This window comes from Pelodiscus sinensis, chromosome 2 (genome assembly GCF_049634645.1).
Source record: "Pelodiscus sinensis isolate JC-2024 chromosome 2, ASM4963464v1, whole genome shotgun sequence".
Classification (NCBI taxonomy): domain Eukaryota; kingdom Metazoa; phylum Chordata; order Testudines; family Trionychidae; genus Pelodiscus; species Pelodiscus sinensis.
This window is the reverse complement of record NC_134712.1, coordinates 41,061,537-41,087,965: the sequence shown is the minus strand read 5'-3', so window position 1 is coordinate 41,087,965 and position 26,429 is coordinate 41,061,537. Positions and strand designations below refer to the sequence as shown.

Sequence of the window (26,429 nt, the reverse complement as noted above, 5' to 3'; positions counted from 1 at the left end):
AATCTATTTTAAGAAAGTTTTCTGGTGCTTTGCCCACCTCAGAGATTTCTGTGGGGTTTGCATTCATATTTTTCTATTTTAAAATACATTTTCCGCATCTAATGGTGTGTGAAAAACATGCATTAAAACAGGAGAAATAGTCTAACAATACAAAAGAAGCACTGGAAATGATTATACCCAAAGTTCTGTCATTTAAATAAAGTTAAAACCAATGAAAAAAAACCTCTTTAGTCTTTCAGTATATTATTTGTACATTTAACAAAATTCAGGCCAGATTTTTAAATGTATGTAAGTGTCTAAAGATGCAGATAAATAACCTTTGAGATTCCCAAAGCATCTAACTCCATGGGAGTTTTATTAAAATTTTCTTAAGTATGTAGCTGTATCTGGTTTGGGTCTTATTGCATTTTTACTTTTTAAAATTCAGTTTGATGAGTTTTAAGCTGAAAACCAAATCTCAAGTTTTATTATTGTATTTGTATTTTTATACATCACCTTGGAATTAAGCATAATTTTCCTCTACTTTCCATTTTGCCCAGAAGTAAAATGACCAATTTGAAATATGTTGTTTATGAAATAGTGATGACAGTACTGTCAAGCTTGTTTAATCTGTATGTATTGTAATTATGTTGGGCTTTTGCTTTTTTCTCATTTTTCCTTGGTCTCTAGGGACAATCAGACTAGACAAGTACGAGAGGCTGTTTCAAATGTGGAAAAACATTTTGGTGAATTGTGCCAAATATTTGCAGCATATGTGCGTAAAACTGCTAGACTACGAGACAAAGCAGACCTTCTAGTAAACGAAATATATGCATATGCAGCTACAGAGACACCAAGCTTAAAACTTGGATTGAAGAATTTTGCAGATGAATTTGCCAAACTTCAAGATTATCGCCAAGCAGAGGTAAAGAATTGCATGTTGTGCTTGTAAACTGATCTTTTTAATATAATTATCATAATATATACCTTGTCTGTCTCCAAAGACTGAGGAAACACCACTTTTAAATGCATTAGTAATAAATGTGTTAGTAACAAAGCAAAATAAGCCCCCACTAGCTTTCATAGATTACCCTACTATGACATTTCTGAAGACCTAAAACCAAATTGTGAATTGCCTTATGCCCATTCTTATCTTCATGCCTAGTGAATTGTCCCCCTGAGTAGCTACACTCATGTTTTAAAGAACTGGTCTTCAGTGGAGATGAGAAGAGAGCCAATGGAATTTACTGAGCTGTAGATTATGCTTAATAAATGCTTGGTTTTTGGTTTTGTGAATTGGGCTGTCCTTCAAGTATCGTTCACTTTGTCACAAGTTATTGTCAATAGCTGGAATATGGGTGAGTTGTTGACATCAAACATATCAAGGAAGAGAGGTGTTGAAACCACAGTGGAATCTGCAAGGATCAGCCCTGGAACTAGCATGAAGTTCCACTGACTTCATTGTGTGTCCACATGTGCAAAAGGCCCATCCACATGAATCTAATCATAGGATTGGGGCATAATTAGAATGCAGTGGATTTCTCTTTATCTTGTTTAAAATTTTTGTATTATGCTAACACCTATTTATTTATAAGGAGTTCATAATGCTGTGCTTTACATTTGTCACGATGGAGTACTCTTAACTGAAAAGTGGAATACAATATTTGACATTCTTTTTTTGACATTCTTCTTTTTTTATTTGACATGCTGTTTTTATAATGGGGAAAAAAAAGTGGAAAAAAAATTAAAAACTCAACCCTTTAAAGTCATCTGTGTACATTAAGAAACAAAAGAAAAAAATATAAATCTTTTTTACATTTGCCTTTAAGAGATATAGACCTTTTAACTCAGGGCAATTGAAAATATGAATCCTATGCTCCTTTCACAGTGTATTTAGGCCCAGATTTTAAGGGTATTTAGTTGTCTAGAGATGCAGATAGATACCTAGTGTGATTTTTAGAAGCACCGAGATGCTTAATTACCATTGATTTCAGTGACTTTGGCATCTAAATACCCTTTAGAATCTAATTGTTAGATAATTGCATTTCTGACCCCTTCTTGGTCTCCTTGAGGGAACCACACTCGGGTCAGTCTTTGTCACCTTTTCTCAGGGTGGAAACCCACATTCCTCTCACTTCAGACCAGGAATTTATGCTGTAATTCCTGCAAATCACTGTGATGATCATGGGTGACAGGTGTAACAGGCAAGGGGAGGCAATATCTCCCCTGGGTTGCACCTTGCAGACTGGTGACTCTTCCCCAGAAATGAATCTATTAATTTAAAATTGAAAAACCTTCCAGTTTACCAGATCTATTATTATAACATTGAACCTAGGAAAGAACCATTAAGTGATAATGAAACCATTTAACAGGCATGTGCCAACCCTATTTACGGACAAAAATAGTTGTGCATTACTATGTCATTAGTTTAAAATTTGCTTTAATATTTCATTAGTTTCTGGCTGAAGATTATAAAATCACATCTCTAAAAAATAATTTAGATGCACAATCTGAGGATTCAGCTTTAGCCTCAAATATTTGGCTCTTCAGACACATTTTTTATTAATTTTTCAAAAGACCACCCTTATCTAAAAATACATTTTAATTACTATAGTATAAAAACTTGCATGTGTATGTACGTGTGTACACACACACACACACACACACACATTCCTTTTCTAGATAGCTGGACAAGTGAGTTTCCCTTTTACTTCTGACTATTTGATAAACTAGTTTTAAGAGAACCGTCCACCAAAATCAGTACCTTAGTAAGATATAAAATCTTTTGATCTGCCTAAAATCTTTGGAAACATAATTTAAGATAAACATAGTGAAATTTCATAAACATGTCTTATGAAAATCATAGGAAGTAAATTAGTGTTCCCTTTTTCTAAAAGCCATGAGCTTTGCTATGAACACACTAAACTGCTCTGACTGATTAATTTAAAATAATATATTTGTTTCTGTGAATTTAAATATATAATAATCTGGAATTATTACTTTATAGTAATAAAGGCTTAATAATATATTTAAAACATAAAATCAGCTTAGAAATACTGATGAAGAAAATGTAATACAGAAGGGCTGTTTACAATATTTACAACTGACTTGCACTTACTAAAAAGTTTTTGCAAACTTGACATACTTCCGGGTATATCAAAAAACTTGTGACTGACATTTTTTTATTCCCAAATTTAGTGAATTTAATTAAGTAATTTCTGCCTGTCCAATCTTTACAATCTGGCATGCAATGGACAACATGCTCCATTTTCTTTAGAAAGAATTTTTTATAAAAGTGTTTTTTTCCAAATGTCATTTGCTACATTTGGGTTCAGGGATTTAGCTGCAATGGGTGAGCAGAGAGATACTAGTTCAAAACCTGCTGTTCTGTTCTCATCCAGAGTTAATGACAGGATAGACAAGTAACCAGCACAGCTTGTTTAGAACAAATGATTTACACTGAATACATATCAGAAATAATAAGCAGCTTATTGTATGCTTACCGGGTGATACTTAACTGCTATACAAGACCCTGGTTAGTTTCAAAGTCCTTAAAACTCTTTCTGTAGTGTCTGCCCCTTGTTCACAATGCCATTTCAGTTCTTGCATGGAGAGAAGGAGTCTTCTCTTCTATGTCAGGCTGGTCACTTGATATAATATTCTGTGGCAGCAAGGGCGGGGGAATTAGAGGGGGTGTTTCAAAGTAGCAGCACCTCATGGAGCCTAGGGCCTTTGGGACTGCTCAGGTTCCAAGAGTGCTGGATCAGTGAGGTCCAGTCTGTAATATCTTTTATTGAGCCAACTTCTGTTGGTATGAGAGCTTGTCTCTAAGGCAGTGGTTTTTAACCTTACTGCAGCCTGCACCCCTTTGGTTCTCAAAATATGTTTTCTCACCCCTTATTAAAAATCATTGAAGTAGGTCAGTTCTTTAAACCTAAGATACGTCATAAAAATCTGGCTTGTTTTGCACCCCCAGGGGCTGCATGCACCCCAGGTTAAGAACCACTGATCTAAGGGCATGTTTACACAGCAGCGCTAAACTCAAAATAAGATACACAATTTAAGCTACGCTAATTGTGTAGCTTAAGTCGAAATAGCTTATTGTGAATTTTGGCGCTATCTACACAAGTTATTTCAAGCTGGAGCACTCTTCTCCCGACTTCCCTTACTCCTCGTACAATTTACATTAGGGATATATCGAGATCAATATGACTTGATTAGTTCTATTGCTTCTGCCTATGTATTCAATCTCCACCGTCACTTTTTCATCCATGAATATGATTAAAATCCTAGTAGTCTCAACATTACTCTTACAGTAGTCAGTTTTCTAGCGATAGATTTACTATGCAGAGGACTTGGGTAACTTGACTTTTTTCCCTAGGTTGAAAGGCTTGAAGCCAAAGTTGTTGATCCTTTGAAAAGTTATGGGACCATAGTAAAACTTAAAAGGGTAGGTACAATATAATGTATTTTTTCTCAAACTTTAGTGTATTCTTATAGTCATTTTGGTGAAGCTTGTTAAGCATACCAAATTATTTAACTATTTCCTATTAAAATAGTTATTGCAACAAAGATATAGGTATGTAACTCACAACAGTACATTGGAATTGCATCTGGGGACATATATGAAGCAGATACATTTCAGGAAACAACTAAGAGGATGGGGTCCAAGCCTCGACAATGATGTCTAGGAGATATGTTAAAACTTGTTTGCAAATGCTTTAGGAAAAGAACTGCATTTCTGTATATAGGAAATAGAAAGACTTCACTGTGTTAAGTGAATTACCCCTTCAGATTTTAACTAATTTAATTTGAATTTTAAAAAGTCAGTGTGTCATCTGGAAACTTTCAGGCGTGATTTTATATTTACTTCTAGAGCATTGATGAAAATGTTGAAATAGCATTAGGCCTACTGTTATACGTATTCCAGGAGACTCTCACTTGAAAAATCCCCATTTACTGATGATTGCCCATTGACAACTACTTTTTGAAATCTGTCAGGTAGCTAGTTCTTAATCCATTTAACATATGATCTCTTGATATTTTATAGTGCCTAGCTTTTAATCCGAATGTTGTGCAATACTAAGTTAATTGTTATACCTACACAGCATGTTTATCAACCAAATTTATAATCTCCTCAAAGAATTAAATAAGGTTTGTTTGACAAGACTTGCTTTCTTTAAAATTATGTTGACTTTCATTAAGTGTATTCCTATTCTTGAATTCTTTTATTAATTGAATCTAACTTAGGCTTCTGTTCTCTCTTGACATCAGGCTAACCAGCCTATAATTTCCTATATCATCCTGCTTGCCTTTTTTGAATATAGGCACAACAGTCTTCTTCCAGTGCTCTGTAATTGCCCTTGAATTCCAAAATTTACTAAAAATTAACATCAGTGGGATACTTAATCACCTCAACTAACTCTTCTAGGATTGTTGGGCGCAAGTTACTCAGGCCAGCTAATTGTAATATATTTATCCTGAGTAGGCATTGTCTAACATACTACTCTGTAATTAACAGACTGTAAAGTACTTCATCATTCTCATATTGTATAAGTATATTATTCTGTTGCTTTTCCAAATACAGAACAGAAATATTTATTGAGCACATCTGCCTTTTCTGCATCATTAGTAACATTTTTACCATTTCATCCAGCATGGGACCCATCGCATTGCTAGGCTTTCTTTTGTTCCTAATGTACTTTTAAAACGCTAGTTCTGCCAGCCATGGGTTTTCCCTGATTTTTTTAGCTTCCCTTATCAATCTCCTATAATTCATACTTTTAATTTATATTGATTGCTATTTCTTCTTTTTCTATTTGTCATATATTGCTTTTTTATTTCTAAATGATGGCTACACTTTGCCACTGAACCAGCATGGGTTTTTAGCAAAGTTGACCTCTTTCTTGATTGCGGAATTGTGGCTTTTTGGCCATCTAATAAACTCTTATTTTAAAAATAGTGATTTTATTCTCATTTTTCCATCTAAACATTTAAAAAATGGCACAGCCTGAGGTCCAATCCTGCAAGGTGCTAAACACACCGAGTGCCCATTGATGTCTTTTTGAGGAAGTGCTCCTCATTTCACAGGATTCACCCATAAAAAACTGGGTTTAGAGCAAAACATTTGTAAGTTTTCTGGACAACTCATAAATGCAGACAAGTGTATTTCATACACCCCTAGTTCTATTTCACCATATACTAAATTGTTATAAATATATTTGCAGGATGATCTCAAAGCAACTTTAACAGCAAAGAATCGAGAAGCTAAGCAGTTATCTCAACTGGAAAGGACACGTCAGAGGAATCCATCAGATCGACACATTATTGTATCCTTTCTATTTCTAATGAATATAAGAAGCAATTGGTTTTCCTGTAATTAAAAATACTATATTTAGAAAGATGTGAAAGAAATTGTATATAAAGTGATTATATTGTACATTGATCATGAATCACAAATTGTTATATTTTATATTTGTCAGCTTATTAGCTATAACTTAAAACATTTGCTATAGTAGCATTTATTTAACAAAAAGTATCTGACAGTATCTGACATGTTTTCAGTTACAAAAACAAGTAGTCCTGTGGCGCCTTAGAGACTAACAAAAATATATAGAAAAATGAGCTTTTGTGATTAACAATTCTATATATTTTTGTTAGTTTCTAAGGTCTACTCGTTTTTAAAGTTACAGACTAACACGGCTACCTCTCTGAAATTTTTCCGTCGCAATATTTCAATATTTACATTTCCACATTTTTCTAACATTGACAGTAGGTTTTAATGTCTGTTGTATATGGTATCTGAAGTTTATGGAAAGATTATATCCTATTATGAGTTGTATTTCTTTAGAAAGTAAGTATAGAATAAATGTTGGCTTTCTTTTTTTTTTAACGTTTTGTTTAATTTTAGCTTTGTTTCCATTATTTTGTCATCTTATCTCTCTAGCAGTTTTATTGAACTTTCCTGCCGGCCATGGGGGGCATGAACTTCCTCCACTGTTGCTGTTGCTCAATAAGGCTGATTAGGGCAGGAAAAGATGTAGTCTGCCACCTCAGACTCATTTTGGGCACGAAAGCAAAACCCATAATCTAGAGAAGCTTCATTGCTATCACTTTTTAGGTACCTATCTAGTGGTCATTATGTAAAAATATAGAGTCTGAAAATGGTCCAGTTTTTTTCTATATCACCGTTTTTTTTCTATATCACATTGTCAACCTCCAAACTGAAAAAAAAAATAATAAAGTCACAAAAAGGGCCATAACTCAAAGAAACTATCTGTGACCAAAATTGGCAGAAAACAATTGATAATGCAGCTGTGTACTCAAAAAATACTACTGTTTTGGAAAGCTTGGGAAATATTTAGTCCCAAGTGACACATTTTATTCATTTTCCCATACTACAGTAAAACTCCAATAGTCCGGCACTCCTGATAGTCCGGCATCAAAATGGCAAGAGCCTAGTGAGTGAGCTTCGGCAAAAAATGTTAAAGACTAACAAGATGGTTAAAAATGCAGGACAATGTAGCACTTTAAAGACTAACAAGATGGTTTATTAGATGATGAGCTTTCATGGGCCAGACCCACTTCCTCATTTTTTTTAATTGTATCCTTTGGTATATATGGTTGTGACTATTTTCTTCCACTATTTGATCTGAGGAAGTGGGTCTGGCCCACGAAAGCTCATCATCTAATAAACCATCTTGTTAGTCTTTAAAGTGCTACATTGTCCTGCATTTTGCTTTATATACAGTATATACTGTATGCAGTATATTCATAACCAGCTTATAGTACCTCCTGATACTCCGTCATATTTGATAATCCGGCACCACCTAGTTCCCATAGGTTCCGGATTATCGGAAGTCTACTGTACTTTGCCTTTGGTTAAAGCAAAAGTTTGTTTGCATATAACATTATGGGCTAGTCTGTACCAAGAAATACTTCTAAATATTTGTCTTCATTTGTAGAATGGATTGATTTGAGAAGGGTTTTTGACTATATAAAGTTGTGCAGCTAAGACATTATCATTATCTTCTAATGATAAAACGTTATCAGTATTTAAAATGCCATGACAGACTTCATGACCAGCATTCAATCACTCTGCCAGTTCATGGACACTTACCTTACCCAGGGAAAAATTGTTCAAATATACTTCTGTTCTGGCAAAACCGTATAATGGATTTTGTCCAACTACTGATGAATTACATAGAAGCAAAGAGAAATGGTAACAGGTTCACACATTCATAGAGATGATTACGCTTGACTTCCAAGTGGTCATGTGAACTGTTTTAGATGGGATTGTGTAAATGTAGCAGAAGACAGATTTCTGGAGAAGGAGAAGCTAGATATATATCAGACCTTAATTGATAGGGAGAAGTTTACTGGTTTGCCTGATCTTTTAGTGGTATATGGCTTGGTGTGGCCATTGAGCAATCTCCTAACAAGGGTTATGGAAAGCATCTGCATCTTGGAATGGAAGAGAAGGTTTTGACCAAGTGTTACTTGACTCATTAATAGCTACAACAAAAATGTGTGGAATTCAGCTTCAGAGACAGGTCTCCATAAAGAAACAACTACAGAATGCATGGTTGCTAATGAAAATGTCCAAGATATTACAAACATGACTAAAAGAATGGCACATTCTTTTAGCACTCAACCTGGAACAAGCCTACACAACAGACAGCTCCTTGTGTACATTGCAATATCTACTGTGGCTCCACCAGAAACTGCTGAAAGTTTGTACATAATAAGAGAATAGAGTAAAAGAATTAGTTTTTAACACATTGAGTGCAAGAAGGTGAAGTAGGCCTCTTTGATCCCATAAAAAGATATAATCTCAGATCATTTGGTAATCGCAACAAACCAATCAAGCAGCAGCAGGACAGCACAAACAAGAACTATTGATGGTCAGATATTCAGCAAGCTAGCAGCACTTGCCAAGTCCAGAGATGTTGATATCAAGTGTGTGGTGAACTATGAGCTGGCACCAATGTTCCCTGTGAGCCAGAAATAGGCAACCTGGGCTTATGAGTGGGCCACAAAATTGTTGGAACCAAGACGGTTTCCTGGAATAAGGTAGTTCTGCTAACTGCTTTGTGTAGTACATTTTTTGGGGTGTGCTGATTGAACCATAGCAGTGCTTTGATTGGATGAAGAGGGAGCATACAGCTCTCACAATCAGTGTTTTGTGCAATCAGCATGCACCTCACTTAACTTGCCCTTGCTTTATGTGCATGTCACTTTAGTGATATTGGTAGGAAAAACTATGGACAAAAAACAATGGAATCTGGCAACCCTGTATGTGGGAAACAGTAAACAAAATGGCTCGTGGACCACACATAGAACCCTGATGGGCTGCATGCAGCCCTTGAGCTGCAGATTGCCCACCATTGCTGTAAGCTGTGCACAGGAGCAGCTGCTCAGGCATGAGCTAAATACCCACAGCTCAGTTTTTTGCATCTACTGATGGTGCGCACAAAAATTTATTTCACCCTTGGATGGGAAAAAGCCACATGTGGATGGGAAAGATTAGCAGGCACATTGGCTGGAAGTGCTCCCAATTTCCTTCTTCAATTTGCATAAATCTCTAAGAAAGACCCAAAAAAGCAATTCACCATCTAGAAAAGTCAGTGGCTGAGCTACTGTCAGCTTTTGAATCAACATTAGCTATTTGTTGACCTCATGTTTTTGCAGATGGTGTGCACTGATACTACCAAGTGTAAAATTGGGACGGTTTGATCAGCTGCTGAACTGTATCCTTTGATTAAAATGTCAAGACACTGCTTTTGTTGGTGACAAGTATGCAGATGAAGAATCAGTCATCTGGTGAGAGAAACCTCAGGGGGAAATGTACAAATGCAAGAAGTTTGAAACCCCGCTCCGTTAGTACCATTTCCAAACCAATGCTTAAAGACATTCAAAGAATAAATCAGAAATTACAGGCTTTCTTCTCAGTGACTGAATTATTAAGTATTAATACAGATTGTTACCTGGTTGTGAAGTATACCTTTCTTGGTAGGTTTCATGGCATCTTACAAGCAGTAAAAGTGGAGTCTGACAACCATTTTGCAATACTACCAGAACTCAAGGCAGATCACAAGGAATCAGATAAACACGTTGTTGGACGTTGTTCATGCAAAGCAAATAAGGCGCTAATGTGAAGTTTATATCTAGTTGTTGCATCTGTGTTGCCAAGATATTGCTGTGTTCTTAGGGGAAATGAATTCTATTCAAAAGTGGTGTTCACAAAAGGAATATATTCATTCCCATGCATAAAGAGGCTGTGGAGCTGGGAATGGATATGTTTCATAATATAGCATAATGTAATTCTGATTCAGGAGTACCCATAGTTCACTCAGGGCTGGCTTTAGGAAGTGCAGGGCCTAATTCGAGCAGTTTCTACGGGGACCCGGCAGCCAGGATTTTTTGTTCAGCAAAAAAAAAAACCCCGCACCCTGCACAGACACGAGTCACAGCCCCTTTAAATCCCTAGCTACAGGGCAGAGTCATGTCCTGCCTGCCCTGGGGCCAAACCCCTGCGCGTGCCTGCCCCGGGGCCGACCCCCTCCTCTCCCCCCACGGTGCAGGGAAGCTGCCACACTCCTCCTCCGGGGCTAATGCCCCCTCCTGCAGCATGCCACAGACTGTGGGAAGGGAGCAGCCAGCACACTTCCGCCCCTGGAAGTGGCGCGAAGCTGCAGGCAGGACTTCCGTCCACCCCGTGGGAAGCCGGCACTATGCTGGAGATAGGTAGTGGGGCGGGGGAAAAATGGAGAGTGGGGGGGCCCGAATGCCTTGCGATCGACTGGTCGAGGCTTGCGGTCAATCACGATCGACCGGTTGGTGACCATGGCTTTAGGCTGCAGGGCCCGATTCGGGGGAATCGGCCTAAAGCCGGCCCTGAGTTCACTCATCTTGGGATCAGTCCAGCTCAGAGATAGTCTGTCTGTGCCTTACTGATATGTTTATTGTACTGTGATAAGCAAACCATCTCTGGATAATGTTTGCTAAGAATAAAACAAGTGAGAAATTGCCACGAATGGACTCCTTCAGGTAGCAACTGAAACATGCTAAGCTTCAACACCACAAATCAGCTATTTGCAGTGTTCTGGGAGGGCAGAGGAAAGGAGTTGCTGAGTGCAGGGCCTCATCTTCTCCTTGTCAGTGCTCCAGCCCTTGCTCATCCACAATTGCCAGGCTACAGATGTTACCTGACAAGGGAGGTCTAGATTATAGAAGTTCAACCTGTATTTTCAAGTGTCCCCTATCAGAAATGGAGGGTGATAGCTCAGAGCATCTTGTTCCTAACATGATGGTGCTGCTACCTCTTCTAGAAGTTACCCTCATCTATATGCAGGAATATGTGAGAGTGCTTGTGCAACAATGAAATGCATATGCGCTAGGGAAAATGGGGTGTGCTCTGATGGAATTGTGACAGTGCTCAGTGTGACAACAAAATATCAAACATTTCAAACAGATTCTAAGGGAGAATTAGGAATGTTTCAACTATCTGAAAATTATTGTGGTTTTTTTTTTTTTTTTGAGTTGTTGTACTAGATATTCAGTAGCCTGTAATTATATGGAGGGTTATCAATCTATTCTTCATTATTCACATATGTTCATAGAAGACATTCTACAGCTCTTCTAAAAGTCATTACCTTTTATAAGTAGTTTATATGTGTTGCATTCAATAAGATAATTACACAAATATGATGTGTACTTCAGACTTCTGTCTGCAGCCAAGCAGATATCAGAAATGTTCAGAGTCGTCTTATCTGTATAACTTCATGAAAATAGTAGACTTTTCTCAAATCAACCTCTTCTACAAATAATGACATACTTTTATTTTGCGTTTTTGCCCTTTGTGATTTGATTATTCAGATTGATTCTGATAATTAAATATTACATGATATACAAATATTGTACCACTTCCAGCAGCTATCTACCCTGATGATGACCACCGGATATATGCCAAACATGTGGTAACAATTAATTTTTTCTAGCAGATGAGTTACCCTAACTCATTTTTAACTAACTAGTGTACTGCTGCACAATCATTAGTGGAATACACTGAAAAAACTTGTCTCCCCTCTAAACAACTGCTGACTACCTGCAGAATAATATTCATTTCTATATTCTAATAGATAATAAATAATACTGAAGTTTGCAACTGTTTCTGCTATAGCACATTTCTGACAAGCTCCCAAAGGAAATATTCAATGCTTCTGTATATTTTTGCTGTAGCAAATATTTCATGCATAAATACACACAATATAGGAAAGGCAGACATTGTAGACAAAAATAATTTCTATGTAAGCATATTGATTGATATTTTACCCAAGATTACATAAGTTGTACTATAAATATTTTATTTTCAATTTCATAAAAAATATTTTCCTTTATTAATAATTTCAGTCACAGGTGTGTGCTGTGTTTCTGAAGAGGAAATATCGGAAGAAAATCTTTTAATTAGCATGCTTTAGTATTTTATTGTATTACAACATACTGTTTTTCCTAAGAAACTAATACATAAAATATGTGGACCTATCTATTAAAAGCAGATCAAGATTAGCAGTCTATTATCATGACAGTAATATAATTAACATTGCAATATCTGCTACTTACTAAATATCAGTAGTGACAAAACTGTACCAGACAAATATAATATGCCAAAAACTATCTATTGCAGTGCATTATTGGAAGATTTAGGAAAATATGTAGGCTTAATGCTTTGCTGAGCAGGTAGGGTGTTATTTATACTTAAAATTAATATAGTGCTGAGAACTTTGTTGAATTGGGGCCTAAATGGAGAGATGGAGATGGTGTATGTTTGCTTATTACTAATTCCATAGATCATTGTAAATGGGAGCTGGCCTAGCTGTTTTGCTGGCCTAGGCAGCTTACATTTTCAACATCTCCCATTTTTCAAGCAAAAAAACCAAAAACCCACAGTAGAGGCTGCAGATTGGATTGGGGTGTGGGAAAGCTGGACAAAACACAATCAAGAAATAGCCACGTGACACAGCAATATGGCGCTTATGTAAAATAGCACCCAAGCTGACCCTTGTGCTCTTCCATCCTTAAAATTGACCCTGTTTGTCCTCAGAGTTGCTGTTTCTTTCATAACAATATCATTTTCAAAGCAGCATTCAGAGTATATCAGGATATGGAGTTGACTTCAGGAATATACAATAGAAGGCACTTTACCTTTTTCTGATGTGTCTAAGTTACCAAGGTAGCAATAGAAGTGAAAGTTAACAGTTAACATAACAAATGTATGCTTAATTTTTTACTTAATATAGTTAAAGGAATACGTAAGAATAGTATAAAACTATAAATTAGTTTGTTTTATCACCTTGTCTTGGTTTTACATTTGACAACCTGTTCATTTTTACTGTTTTCCACTTGTTTTTCTGTTTTGACAGGAGGAAAGAATATTTTTTAAAAGAGCTAAATATGACTCTAAAGCTACCACATTTGGCAAGGGCACTCAGTAGCCTTAGTTTCAAGTTGTTTCTATTCAAAATATTACAGTCTTGCAAATGAATCTATAAGCCCTTGGATGTGGACCCTTGCATTTGTACAACTCCCATTAAATTCAGTAGGACTCTGTGAGGGCATACAGATCTATATCTGCAGATTAGTTTCAGGATCACACAACAAATTCTGTGTTTCAATAGTATTGTATATCTATGCAAGGCTTGTAGATATACTGTAACTGGCAACAAATACAATATTTCTTGCAATTTGTGCTTAAATTATCCAAGGATATGCTCTTCTAGAAATGGTTTTTGGCCTATATGGAGAAAATTTAACATGCATTATTAATCAAATATTGAGTTAAGCTGAAGTCAAAATAAGTACTGTTACTTAACTGCAGCTTGAACCTGAGATATCTAAAATTGCTTTGTACACTAACACAATACCCTATTCACATTACAAATTAAATAGTATATACTGTTTATACATAGATTAAACCCCAGAATGAGACTGAATATGCTAACATTGTTTAATAATGTAGTGGTTTTCTTTAATTTTAAATGTTATTTGTGGGAATAAGTATCCAAAATGAAGACACTGATACTTTGTCTAATGCACACAAAATTAGTGTAGTGTATAGTACCTTACAATATAGAGATAAGTCCATAAGAATTTTTACTCATATCAGAACCAGATGTTTTTCTTTTACCAAGAAAATTCACCACCATAAGGTGTGTATATATAAAGTCATTGGCCCAGTTTAAAAAGGCTTTTAGAGACTCACTTGCATAGTGTACTTTTTAAAATCAGGAATTACTGTTCACGTTTTCTAAATTTGACTTTGATTCTTGTACAAATCTTTGAGAATTCTTCTAAAGGGCTGTAAATCAGTGTAAGTGATATTATTGTCCAACGCTCAAAAAAATCTAAATTACTGTAACTTGCACAGTCAGGGCAGTCTAAAGGTTTCCAAAGTAAAGCACAGTGCATAACCTTTTAAATATTAATTTAAGGGGGAAAAAAATCTCTCTTTGGTTATTTTTATAAGGCTGAAAGTGATCTACAGAGAGCTTCGATGGATGCAACTCGAACAAGTCGGCAGTTGGAGGAGACCATTGACAATTTTGAAAAACAGAAAATAAAGGACATAAAGGTATGCATGCAAATGTATATAGTTTACATTTCAGTTTAAAGCATCACATTTTGTCAAAATGATTTTAGCTGCTGTTTGTTTGGCAAAGCTAGGCTTACCTCCAGTTCAGGTAAACTGTGCACAAATATAAATTGGTGCAAATATGGTGATTTTTCACAACTATTTCAATACCCAAATAATAACATATAAAAATTAACTAGTTATTCTTCATTTCATTTGGATCCACTGTTAAATGTTTCCTGAATATCATTTAGGCTATGTCTACTGACGTTATTCTGAAATAAAGAAGAGTATTAAGCAATTATTTTGAAATAATGGTGAGCTGGAGGACTTCTTACTCCGACTCCTGTAATCTTCATTTCACAAGGAATAAGGATAGTTGAAGGAAGAGTGTTCTTTCTTCGACTTCCTGCTGTGTAGACAGCGCCAAAAGCAGAGTTAAGCTATTTTGACTTAAGCTACACAATTGATGTAGCTGAAGTTGCATAGCTTAATTTAGCTTTTGCCCTGCTGTGTAGGTGTGCCTCTAGTGTCTCGCTGTACTGTTAAACAGCTGCCGTATTCCCTCCAGTAGATAGTTGCATTTGTGGGTGGAACGAAGTGGCAGTACTGAGCAACAGCTATCAGAAGCAGAATATAACTACTCAACTTGGAATTTGACTAGGTTATTGGAATTAAAACGGCTACTATTATAAGAAGTGTTTTCTGATTAAGTGTATAAGGCCTTCATTTCCCTCTTATCTGAGAAAATAAACATAAAAGACTTAAACCCAAAAGGATATAAATGACTGAAAAGGAATTAAAAATGCCATCTCAGCTTTACTATAAAGTTACTGAACTGGGCTACTTCTTTTTAATTTGAAAATTAAATAAGTAGCCCAAACAGGAAAAAAAGGAGGGGAGGAAGACAAAATAAAACATATATATATATAGTAACATGGATAAGAGTCATTTCAGTAGTTTTGGAGAGAGTGGTGAATTATATTCGAGAAAAGGCAGGGTTTTCTGGTATGTGTTAACAAAAATCTATATAGATAGTAAAATAAAAAGATTCTTCCTAACCAATTTTAAGTTTTCAGGAGATTATTGTCATTAAATTGCAATTGACAGAGTATTTTTAAGGAAATAAAATGCAACATTTAACGGAGAGGGACTGTATAAATGAGACAACACTATATCTGTTTGAAAATCTAACACTGCTAGTGAGAGTTGTCATAGGCAGGTTTTAGTTAGTGAGAAAATTCTCATTTTCTTCTTCAGTGCCTGTTTATATGTCACTAGTCAACTGTTTGCTAGGAATTAAAATGGTATATTAAGTGGGAACAGGATAGATAGTGTTTGCCAAGCTGACAACAGACTTAGGAGTTAATAACTAGAATTGAAGTTAAACTTAAAAATGCATTGAACTGTATTGCTGTTTTTCATAGGATATTAATGATACAAGTGTGCTAGTTTGTGTTGGAAGCCGCAGTGTCCTTTTGTCATATAATATAGCTGCATACAAATACAACCTCTCTCTCAATTTTAGAGCATATTTTCTGAATTTATAACTATTGAAATGCTATTCCATGGAAAAGCTTTAGAGATTTACACTGCTGCCTACCAAAATATTCACAATATTGAGGAGAATGAAGATTTAGAGGTAAGAACAATCAACATTAATTTTCTAACTTAGCCAACATTTGTAGATCTAGTGTGCAACGTGGCCTTGTAAGTAAATAATAATAAAAAAGAAAGGACCGATTTTCATTTAACTAAGGCATCTTTTACACTACTACAACTGTGTAAAGGAGCTTTAAAGTGGGTAGAAATTCATATACTGATTTTTAAACCATTGTTATTATTTCTTCTAATCTCGAGTAACAAAGTCATTAGGACTTTCTTAGATCCTGCTTTATGTCAAATAACTGTGATTGAATGTTAGAGCATTTCTTTTAGAAAAACATCCAATCCAGATTATCCATTGATAAAGAATCCACCACAAAGCTTGGTAAATTGTTTCAGTAGTTAATTACACTCTCTGTTAAAAATGTGCTCTTTATTTCTATTCTCAATTTGTTTAGATTAAATTTCCAGCCATTGGATTTTGTTATACCTTTGTCTGCTAGATTGAAGAGCCCATTATTTAAGTATTTGTTACCTATGTAGGTACTTGTTAGACTATAATTAAATCATCCCATAGCCCTCTATTTTATAAGATAAGTAGATTATGCTTCTTGAGTGTGCCATTAAAAGGCACATTTTCCCCATCCTTTAATCATACTCATGGTTCTTTTCTGAACCTTCTTCAATTTTTCAACAGTATTCCAGTAGCAGTTGCACCATTGTCAAATATAACTTCCCTACTCCTATTAGATATCCCACTCCAGAGATGTTGTTAGCCCTTCTAGCTTCAGCATTAGTGGGAGCTCATGTTCATATGACTATCCAGTAGGACTGTCTGTAAGCATAGCCTACCTTTTTGTGTCTATATAGTATGATCTTACATTTGGCTGTATTCAAATGTAATGAAATGAAAATATTGTTTGCTTGCACCCACCTTAGATGAGTCTGTATGAGTGAGCTGTCCTCTTCATTATTTAGGACTGCCTTGTGATGAGTTTTCTGCTAACTTTATCAGTAATTTTATTTTTCTCAAGATCATTGAAAAAAATGTAGGCCCAAGAATTGCTATCTGTAGGACCTCAGTACAAATGCTTGATGACTATCTACTTATAATGTTGCGACCCCCTATCATTTAGTCACTTTTTAATTCATTTAATGTGTGCTATGTTTACTTTGTATGATTCTAGTTTCTCAATTAAAATATCATGTGGTACCAAGTCAAACACCTTTCAGAAGTCTGAACATATCAATACTGTGTACTTGATCAACTTATTTATAATTCATAGAAAAAACTTCAGAAAATAACATTGAACAGCATTAATTTTAGAGCATACTAAGTGTAGACTGAATTTTTTTCTTCATTCCAGAGTTAGTTTTTAAGTCAAGGTTGGAGGGTAAGAATGTATTGTCACTCTCTGATGCTGTACTTGTGTTAGAGAACTTAAGTCTATTGTATCAGAGGGGTAGCCGTGTTAGTCTGAATCTGCAAAAGCAATGAGGAGTCCTGTGGCACCTTATAGACTAACTGAAGTGTAGGAGCATAAGCTTTCGTGGGCAAAGACCCACTTCGTCAGATGCATGTAGTGGAAATTTCCAGAGGCAGGAATAAATATGCAGGCCAGGATCAGGCTGGAGATGACGAGGTGGATCCACCACAGGCCATCACCTACAGTCCCCAGCTAAAACCTCTCCAACGCATCATTAGTGATCTACAACCCATCCTGGACAATGATCCCTCGCTTTCACAGGCCTTGGGAGGTAGGCCGGTCCTTGCCCACAGACAACCCGCCAACCTGAAGCATATTCTCACCAGCAACTACACACCGCACCACAATAACTCGAACTCGGGAACCAATTCTTGCAACAAACCTCGGTGCCAACTCTGCCCACATATATACACCAGCAACACCATCACAGGACCTAACCAGATCAGCCATACTGTCACTGGTACATTCTCCTGCACATCCACCAACGTAATATATGCCATCATGTGCCAACAATGCCCCACTGCTATATACATCGGCCAAACAGGACAGTTCCTACGTAAAAGAATCAATGGACACAAATCTGATATTAGGAATGGCAACATACAAAAACCTGTAGGGGAACACTTCAATCTTCCTGGACACACAATTGCAGATCTAAAAGTAGCCATCCTGCAGCAAAAAAACTTCAGGACCAGACTTCAAAGAGAAACTGCTGAGCTACAGTTCATCTTTAAGTTTGACACAATCAACTCTGGATTAAACAAAGACTGTGAATGGCTTGCTAACTACAGAAGCAGCTTCTGCTCTCTTGGAATTCACACCTCCAGATCAGCTGCTAGAAGTGGGCCTCATCCTCCTTGATTGGATCCACCTCGTCATCTCCAGCCTGATCCTGGCCTGCATATTTATTCCTGCCTCTGGAAATTTCCACTACATGTATCTGACGAAGTGGGTCTTTGCCCACGAAAGCTTATGCTCCTACACTTCAGTTAGTCTATAAGGTGCCACAGGACTCCTCATTGCTTAAGTCTCTTGAGCTGTTAGCAGGGTTTTCTGAAAGCTGTGCTCTTGGGCAGCAACCCTGGAGAGATTCAGGTGCTTCCTAGTTGATTAACCTAGTGCCCACAGCTGCCAGCATGTGTTTCTACTAGTGGTGCACATCCACACATGCCCCAGTGCAGTGTTTCTTAAAGTGTGCGCCACGGAGAGAACAGAATTCAAAATGGCCATCCTTAAAGGGACATACCTTTTTTTTATTTTTTTAAATTTTATTTATTTATTTTTTTAGTCAACAACATTTCCCTGGGGAATGGCCACCCTTAAAGGGGCAATTTTTTTTTTTTTGGCTCAACTTTTCCCTGGGGGCTTTTTATTTCCCTGAACAAAAAAATCCTTGGCGTTCCCCCATAAAAAAGATATTGTTTGGTGTTCCTCGGTCTTAAAAAGTTTAAGAAACACTGCCCCAATGCATAAAATATATTCTACATATTAGAAAAAATTGGAGGGAATATTGGCTGTCAGCGTGGCATTTATATCATGGCACTATAGTTACTGCCATTTTTCTTTGAACAGGTTTTTCGAAGTTCCCTATATCCACCAGACTATCAATCTCGTTTAGACATAGTCCGTGCAAACTCAAAGTCTCCCCTTCAAAGAACTGGCTCATCAAAATTTTCATCTGGGATGATACAGGTAAGATAGAAAACATGAATATTAGATTCCAGATTAATTCCAGAAGATGTATTAAAATAGAGACAGTATTGCAGGAGCTTATTCAAAAGTGATGTAAATTGTCATAGTTCCACTGGCTTTAATGGGCCTATATCAAAGTATGCTATCTGAACATGGGGAAGAATTCACTCCAGATATGTTCAGTGAACATTTTTGTTTTGTATTTTGTGTCTAGGAAATTATAGCCTTCTTAATACTAAGATTTGCATACAATAGTAAATACTAAAAACTAATATAAAAAATAAACTATTGGATGATAGAAGAATAAAATAGATGAAACTTTTTTTCTCCTCTTAATTTGAGAATGACTAAGTTTGTGAAATGATTTTGTAGGAAATGAAAACTGTCCATTATCAAGTATAAAATGTAGAGGAGAATTCTGTAGAAACATTTAAAAATATTTACTTCATTTTAGAAGAGCTAGCTTTGTGGCAGTGACTTTTTAGGAAAGGTAAATGTATAAGAATAAGATTCAGAAATTGAGTAAGACTTGTCAGTATTAATGATTGCAGCAAGAATGCATTCCACTGAAGGATAGATAATTCATAATGAATAAAATGATCAAGTATGGATAGAATAGGAAGCTTTTTATATTACATTATAAAATGTGTCCAATAAATTTTAAAAAAATGAAGAGGGAGATGACAATGAAGAATTAAAGAAGTGAAGTCATGCAAATAATTGGAGGTATGGCAGAAGCAAAAATTCTTGACAACACTGGAAGAAATAATATGTCTAAAAAAATACCATAGTAGGGCAAAAAAGAGTAAGATGAAAAGATATCTTACAAAGAAAATTATTGCAGGTTGTGAGAAATTCACCAAGTCGATTTAACAAAATTAGCGAGTCTCAAGTCATAAACAATGAACCCAAGTTGAGTCTCAAGTCGAGTCACCTTGGCAACTTAAGTCAGACTCGAGTTCAAGTCGTGGGACTCGAGTCAGCAACTCTGCTAAATTGCTAATTAACTCCAAAGTATTACAATTGCTAGTTAAATCTCATTCTAGATATTTCAAGCTCTCCTATATTTACACTTTCAAAAATCATGAAAAATTTCACTAAATTGTAGTTAACCCTCAGATATGCACAGTATTAACACAGCTGTATACTAAATATTTTCTGTTTTATATCCCTCTGCTGTATTTACAGAGACAGTACAGCTAATGTTCTGAATACATTAAATCGGTGATGCTTAATTACTGTTTCTGGAGGAGTTGTTAGCTATACATTTTGTTAGTCTAACCAGAGCCTGAACCCACCACCCTGTCCTCCTTAGGCAAATGCCCTATCCCAGGGGTGGGCAATAATTTTTGCCCAGGGGGGCTACTTCAAAAATTTTTGAAGTAGGCCCGGGCCACCCCGGAAGAGACGGGGCCTAAAGGGGAGGGGGCAGGGGTACCCCAGACCAATCATGGTCTGGGGGTGGGAGAGCCCCTTTGCCCCACATTCCCACTAGGCACCGAGGCCCCAAGAGGCTTGGCATGCTCTCCCACACCCAGAACAATCGACCTGGGGGTAGGGGAGTGCAGGAAGTGCCGCAAAAAGTGCCCCTGATTGGCCTGGGAGTGGGTGAGCTTGTGAAGCCTCCTTCGCTCTCCACCACGAACTCCTGGCAGGGCAGGAGGAGGCTTTGCAGTGTTACCCTGCATCCAGACCCTAACTGGCTTGGGGGCGGGGGCAGCAGCAGGGCCTCCGCGGGTTGGATTCGGCCCACGGAGGCTCTTTTGCCCACCGTTGCCCTATCCCTTATGCGAGTGTTTCTCAACCAGTGGTAGGAGTACCCTTAAGGGTACTCAAGAGAAGTCTGGGGGGAGAGGGGAGTTACCTCTACACAACTGAAATTAGGAGAGAACTGAATTTAAGTTTTACAGTGTTTTATTATTTTTGTACTTTTTTTACCTAAAAATGTCATCGCCCACCGGGCTACAGTTAAGCTGTTTAAACAAATGTGTTGCAATGGTAGAAAAAAAATGTGTGCATCTGAAAACTGTAGGTACTGGGGGGTACTTATTTTATTTTTGAAAAAAGGGTACTTTAATAAAGTTGAGAAACACTGCCCTAGCCACTCCAGAACCCATCCCCCTTTATTAGACATTTAATTCAGTGTTAAGGTTATGTCAGATTTTTGTATATTTGAGATTTAGTTGGAGATCTTGGTTGAAATCTGACCTGTTTCATAAACCTGGCTTACTGCACAGAGTGGCTTTCAGAATTTTATGTTTAAGAATAATCTTTGGCTTTATTCTGTTTTGTGCAAGACAAATATCTCACTGTAATTTTAACAAGCAAGGTCCGTTAAAACCAAATGATAATTACATTAGCAGTTGCATACTGTTTGACTTATTTATTAACCTTCACAATACTGCTGGAAGATGTTGTTTTCCCATTTTACCAATGGAGAAACCGGGTCACAGATTAAATCATAAAATGTCTATTATACAGGATATTTCGGAGCATCTATCTTTGTGTTTCATGTATGTAGTGAGTAGTTCTTCAGTTTCCAACACATTTTTTGTGGGATGGGTTGAAAAATGTCTTAATAGTCTTAATAGCGTATGTTGAAAACCTGGAATTTGGTGTATCATGAGTCATATTTCACTAGGTGATCTAAATATATTTTTTTCCAAACAGCTGAATTTTGATATACCTGTAAGTTCCCAAATGTCAAAACTTCCTGGCTTTTTTTAATGGTGTTAATTTCTAGGTCGTTTACTATGGATATGAATTTAGCTTTAGTTTTCTAAATAAACCCTTCCACACTTCTCTTGTTTTTTTAATAGTGTGGTTATAAAGCCAATTCTACCTTGTATCCTGACCTTTATAATAGATTGCTTAAATCTGGGATTATTTCTGCAAATGAATTTATTAGTGGTTGCCATTGGTCTACAAGACTTTCTGGGACTAAAACTGGGAACCTTTGGAAAATTAAGATATTCATTTTAACAACTTTCATTTGCTTAATTACGGTAAAAATACAAAGTTTGTTTTCTAGATGTCTTTTTTTTTTTTTTTTACTCAAAGGAGCAAAATTAAGAGTATTATAAATCTTACCCTCATTTAGAAATGTATATTCCCAGTTATTTTAATGTAGTTACTCATTTATATTTATATTTCTTTTATAATCTATAAATCAGAGCCCTCACCTACATGTAGCCCCTCTGACCTGGTTATTTTAAATCCTGAGTTTTTGCCAAAGATTTCTTCTTGCAATTAGTAGTGGAGAGCTGGATTTGTAATACATGCCTTGACATCTGCACACAAGGGTGATATGTGTTCCCTATTGTAATTCCATTTCTGTTAACATTATATGAGTGATTGGGCAAGTGATTACATTGCTGTAGCAAAAAGGTGATATGGGGCATTCTTGTCTTGTGCCTCTAAAAATGAGGAATGTTTCTGATAATTTTCCATTCACTCAATAGTATATGGGTAGCAATATTGGAAGTTAATCCCATTTTTTAAATTTAGGGCCTAAACCAAATCTATCCAAAGTAACTTTTAAGAAATGCCAGTTTACTCAGTCAAGAACATATTCATCTAGTGCTTAAAAATAGATGGGATTTGTGGGTTGAATCTGCACAGATCAGGTCTAGACCTGCCAACATTATCTGATAAGAGACAAGACGCAGTTAATGGAGCTAGGTTATTTAAAAAAAAAAAAGGTTTCAAAGGACACTTGGAACGAAAACCTTTTCAGAAAAGTGAACCAGGGAGAGAAATAACCAGATTTAATGTTTGCATTGCTTGTTACTCCACCAGCGCCTGTTTTGGGTTGTGGGTTTTTTTCCCCATTTTCAGGCAGACCAACACCCTTTGTATGTTTAACTATAGGCCTGATTCCAGCTTCTGTAAGAGTGTGAATCACCGTTAACATTTATGACAGGAGCAAGGGGGGACTGGACAGTACAGGTTGTCTGAAGCTAGAATAGAATTGGACAGCAGCCGCCTTCTATGCAGGTTATGGTTAGGACATTTATTTCATCCTTCCAAGATAACTGTGTCTACAATGATACTTTACTGTGTTTCAACTTTCTGGCTCAGGGGTGTGAAAAGTCATTCCTTGGAGTACAAAGTTACAAAGCTGTAAAGCACCAGTGTAAACCAAGCTATAGTACTGGGAGCCACACTCCCAGTGCACTTACCTATTCCACTTATGGAGGTAGAGGACTTGGGGATACACCTACCCTACAGAGGAAGGTCGAAGCTGCCGCTGTCAATCTTCTAGTGAAGACAGCTAAATCGAACTGAGAGGGTCTATACTGGTAGTCCTGCTTTCACGAGGAGTAAGGGAAGTCGAAGGGAGAGTGTTTTCCTTTCGAGTTCCTGCAATGTAGATGGCGCCAAAAGCTGAGTTAAGGTACTTCAGCTATGCAATTAACATACTGAAGTTTCATATCTGAATTTTACTTTTTCCCCTAGTGTAGACATGCCCTGGGAGAGCCCTCTTCTAGTGCTCTTGACCTGACTGCACTGCCCCCACATATGCTTTAAATTTGCAAGTATAGACAGAGCTTAATGCTGGGAGGGCAGGGTCTGAAATACATCATACATGCATGGAAAACTGTGGGTGAGAAGAGTTCCAAAATTTGTGCAAAAAGGGAGGTTGCAGAAACTCCACAACTATGAATTTGAAAAATCTAGAAGGAAGGCTTACCCAATCATGCTCTTGAGACCGTACCTTGTTGTAATCCTCTCAAGGAAAAGACTTTAATGTTACTCTGGAGCCTGTCATTGCTGATTCTTGCTAACTGAAGAGGTTGGAGTCTGTTTAATTCTTACAAGACCTCCAGAGTGTTTGCTGCGTGGCTGGCTCACTATATCAAGGAACCAAATTTGGATTTCCCACAGACTAGTTTATGCTTAACAGCTAGGTTGACAGTTACAGGACAAAGGGAGTCAGAGTCATCCTTTATTATTAGGTTGATGGAAGAATGGTTCCTTCAAACAAGTGGAGTTCCTATGGAAGAATCTGCACTTCATAGCTACGGCACCTATAGTCATATTGCTGTAGCAGCCATAGTGTAGATATGACCCATCTAGGTGTTTTGGACTGCTGCTTTCTCATAAGTGTAAATTTTTCTTTTACTGGTACTGTTATCATATGAGCAACATTTTAAAATCATTCTCTGCAGTTAACTAGCTGAAGTTTACATTATGTATTGTCTTATGTATGGTATTATATTCCCGTCAGGAAACAGATTGATATTTCTTTGAATACAGCCAGTTCAATCCTAAAACTGCATGAATTTGGGATAGGGAGATTTTTTCCCCCCCAAAGTCATTCAGAAGTATGACTTGTTTGATTCTGTTCATAGCAAATTTCTAACAGTCGGCTAAGAAAAGATGAGGAGGAAGATGAGGAGGAGGACGAGGAAGAGGACGAAGAGGATGAATTGGAAGCTACAAAGGAAGAGAGATAACTTTGAGACCTGTTCCAAGTTGTTTTTATTTTCCAGTAACAAGAAAGGCCTTTCTTTGCTAAACAGTTTGTGTGTTAATTACGAGATTTCACTGAGGTCATCCATTAAAATGACAACAGAGCAGCAAGAAATTGGCAGCAACATTTAATTCTGTTTGGCTATTTATTACTTGAACAGTAAGTCAGTCTTGAAGATTGTAACTAAGTGTACTGAAAATGAAAAGCAAACATTTCAGTAGACTTTTATTGAACACTTTAATATGTTCTATTTAATTTTAGTCAAGCTTCATTTTTGTCTATTGCATTCAAAGGGATATACTGTAATATTTAATGAGAGATAATGCACACAGGGATCCTCACTCTTAGATCTAGCTGAGCTGTATCTGTGTACTAGCTTAATTTCACCCAATCTTGGGGCCAGGTTGTAATGCAGCTACTAGTGCAACTTAGGCCAGGCGGTCCTCAACCCAAGAGCTGTTGTGTTGCTGCAAAGCAAAATACAGAAGTTGCCCTGCTATACTACCTTGCCTATCAATGCCTTTGTCACAGAGTTGCAGGCAGAAAATTGCTGTCTTCTACCTTTGTTTCTTGAAAAGCCTCAATTAGCTAGTTAAGATGGTTCTATGGTTTTACACCACTGCAGTGGTGTAAATGGCTTATATTAGAAGCACGGTTCTAGTCCAAAGCTACATCTACACTACAGCCTAGCTTGATGCTCTGAGATCAATCAACTAGCTGCCAATATAGCAGGTCTAGTTAAGGCCAGCCAAACCAACCACAGATCACTTTCCTGTAGACCCTGTTGTTCTCTTCTTGTGGAATATATTAAGGGAAGTCAACAGGAGAGTTTCTCCTGTTGATCCCTCACAGGGTAAAGCTGGAATCATGTAGCTAGAATTGCATCGCTTAAATAAACTTTCTGTTGCACATGTAGCCCAAGAGCTCTCCTTTTCATATAGCTTCCTTTTTAGGTGAAAGTGCCTTCATGATAAAAGAATATTGTATTCGTATTCATCACCTTTTCATACTTGCCTTTTATATTAGTCAATTACTAATTCTCATTACTATAGCAGTTACGGACAGTTGATACAAGATTTCAAAGTATTTTCCTACGTATTTCTTGTAAAACTCATTCCTGGATAAAATTTGTATTCAGTATTATTGTATGGAGTGACAGTTTGTCTGCCAAATAGTTGTTTCAGTATTTTAATCATCTTAAACTCTAGTATTTACTAATTTGAATCTGCAGTTAAGATGGAAAAAAATAAAGATTTTTTTAAGCCAACTCTTCTTTGTCATTTGGAATTGAAACACTTACCTGTATCTAGGAATAAGTAAAAAAAAACCCTCTAAATTAATATCTTAACCAGCCAGTAGCTCAACTGAATAAAATACAGTTGGATTCTCTGACATGTAAAATACTTGTTTTAATTACTGTGGAGAAAACAAATGCACTTAGTTCACTCTCTTACATTGACAAGTAATATTCAAGGGTTGATGCTGTAGGACATAATACACACTTGTTTAGAGGAAAAGAGTCTTACTATCATGTAACACTGGTGAAAATCCAAATGAATCT

The 26,429-nt window shown here is 36.7% G+C and overlaps 1 protein-coding gene across 1 annotated transcript in view; it reads left to right on the top strand.

Annotated features, from left to right (window-relative positions):
- CIBAR1 (CBY1 interacting BAR domain containing 1) overlaps positions 1–26,135 on the top strand; it is a 33,017-nt gene extending 6,882 nt beyond the window's left edge. Inside the window, 8 exon segments of the mRNA XM_075920386.1 lie at positions 670–904; positions 4,361–4,429; positions 6,207–6,308; positions 7,344–7,349; positions 14,504–14,608; positions 16,137–16,250; positions 19,273–19,392; positions 24,747–26,135. Of these exon segments, the coding sequence (XP_075776501.1) occupies positions 670–904; positions 4,361–4,429; positions 6,207–6,308; positions 7,344–7,349; positions 14,504–14,608; positions 16,137–16,250; positions 19,273–19,392; positions 24,747–24,851 (856 nt within the window). The 3' untranslated portion in view covers positions 24,852–26,135.
- The last annotated feature ends 294 nt before the right edge of the window (positions 26,136–26,429 follow it).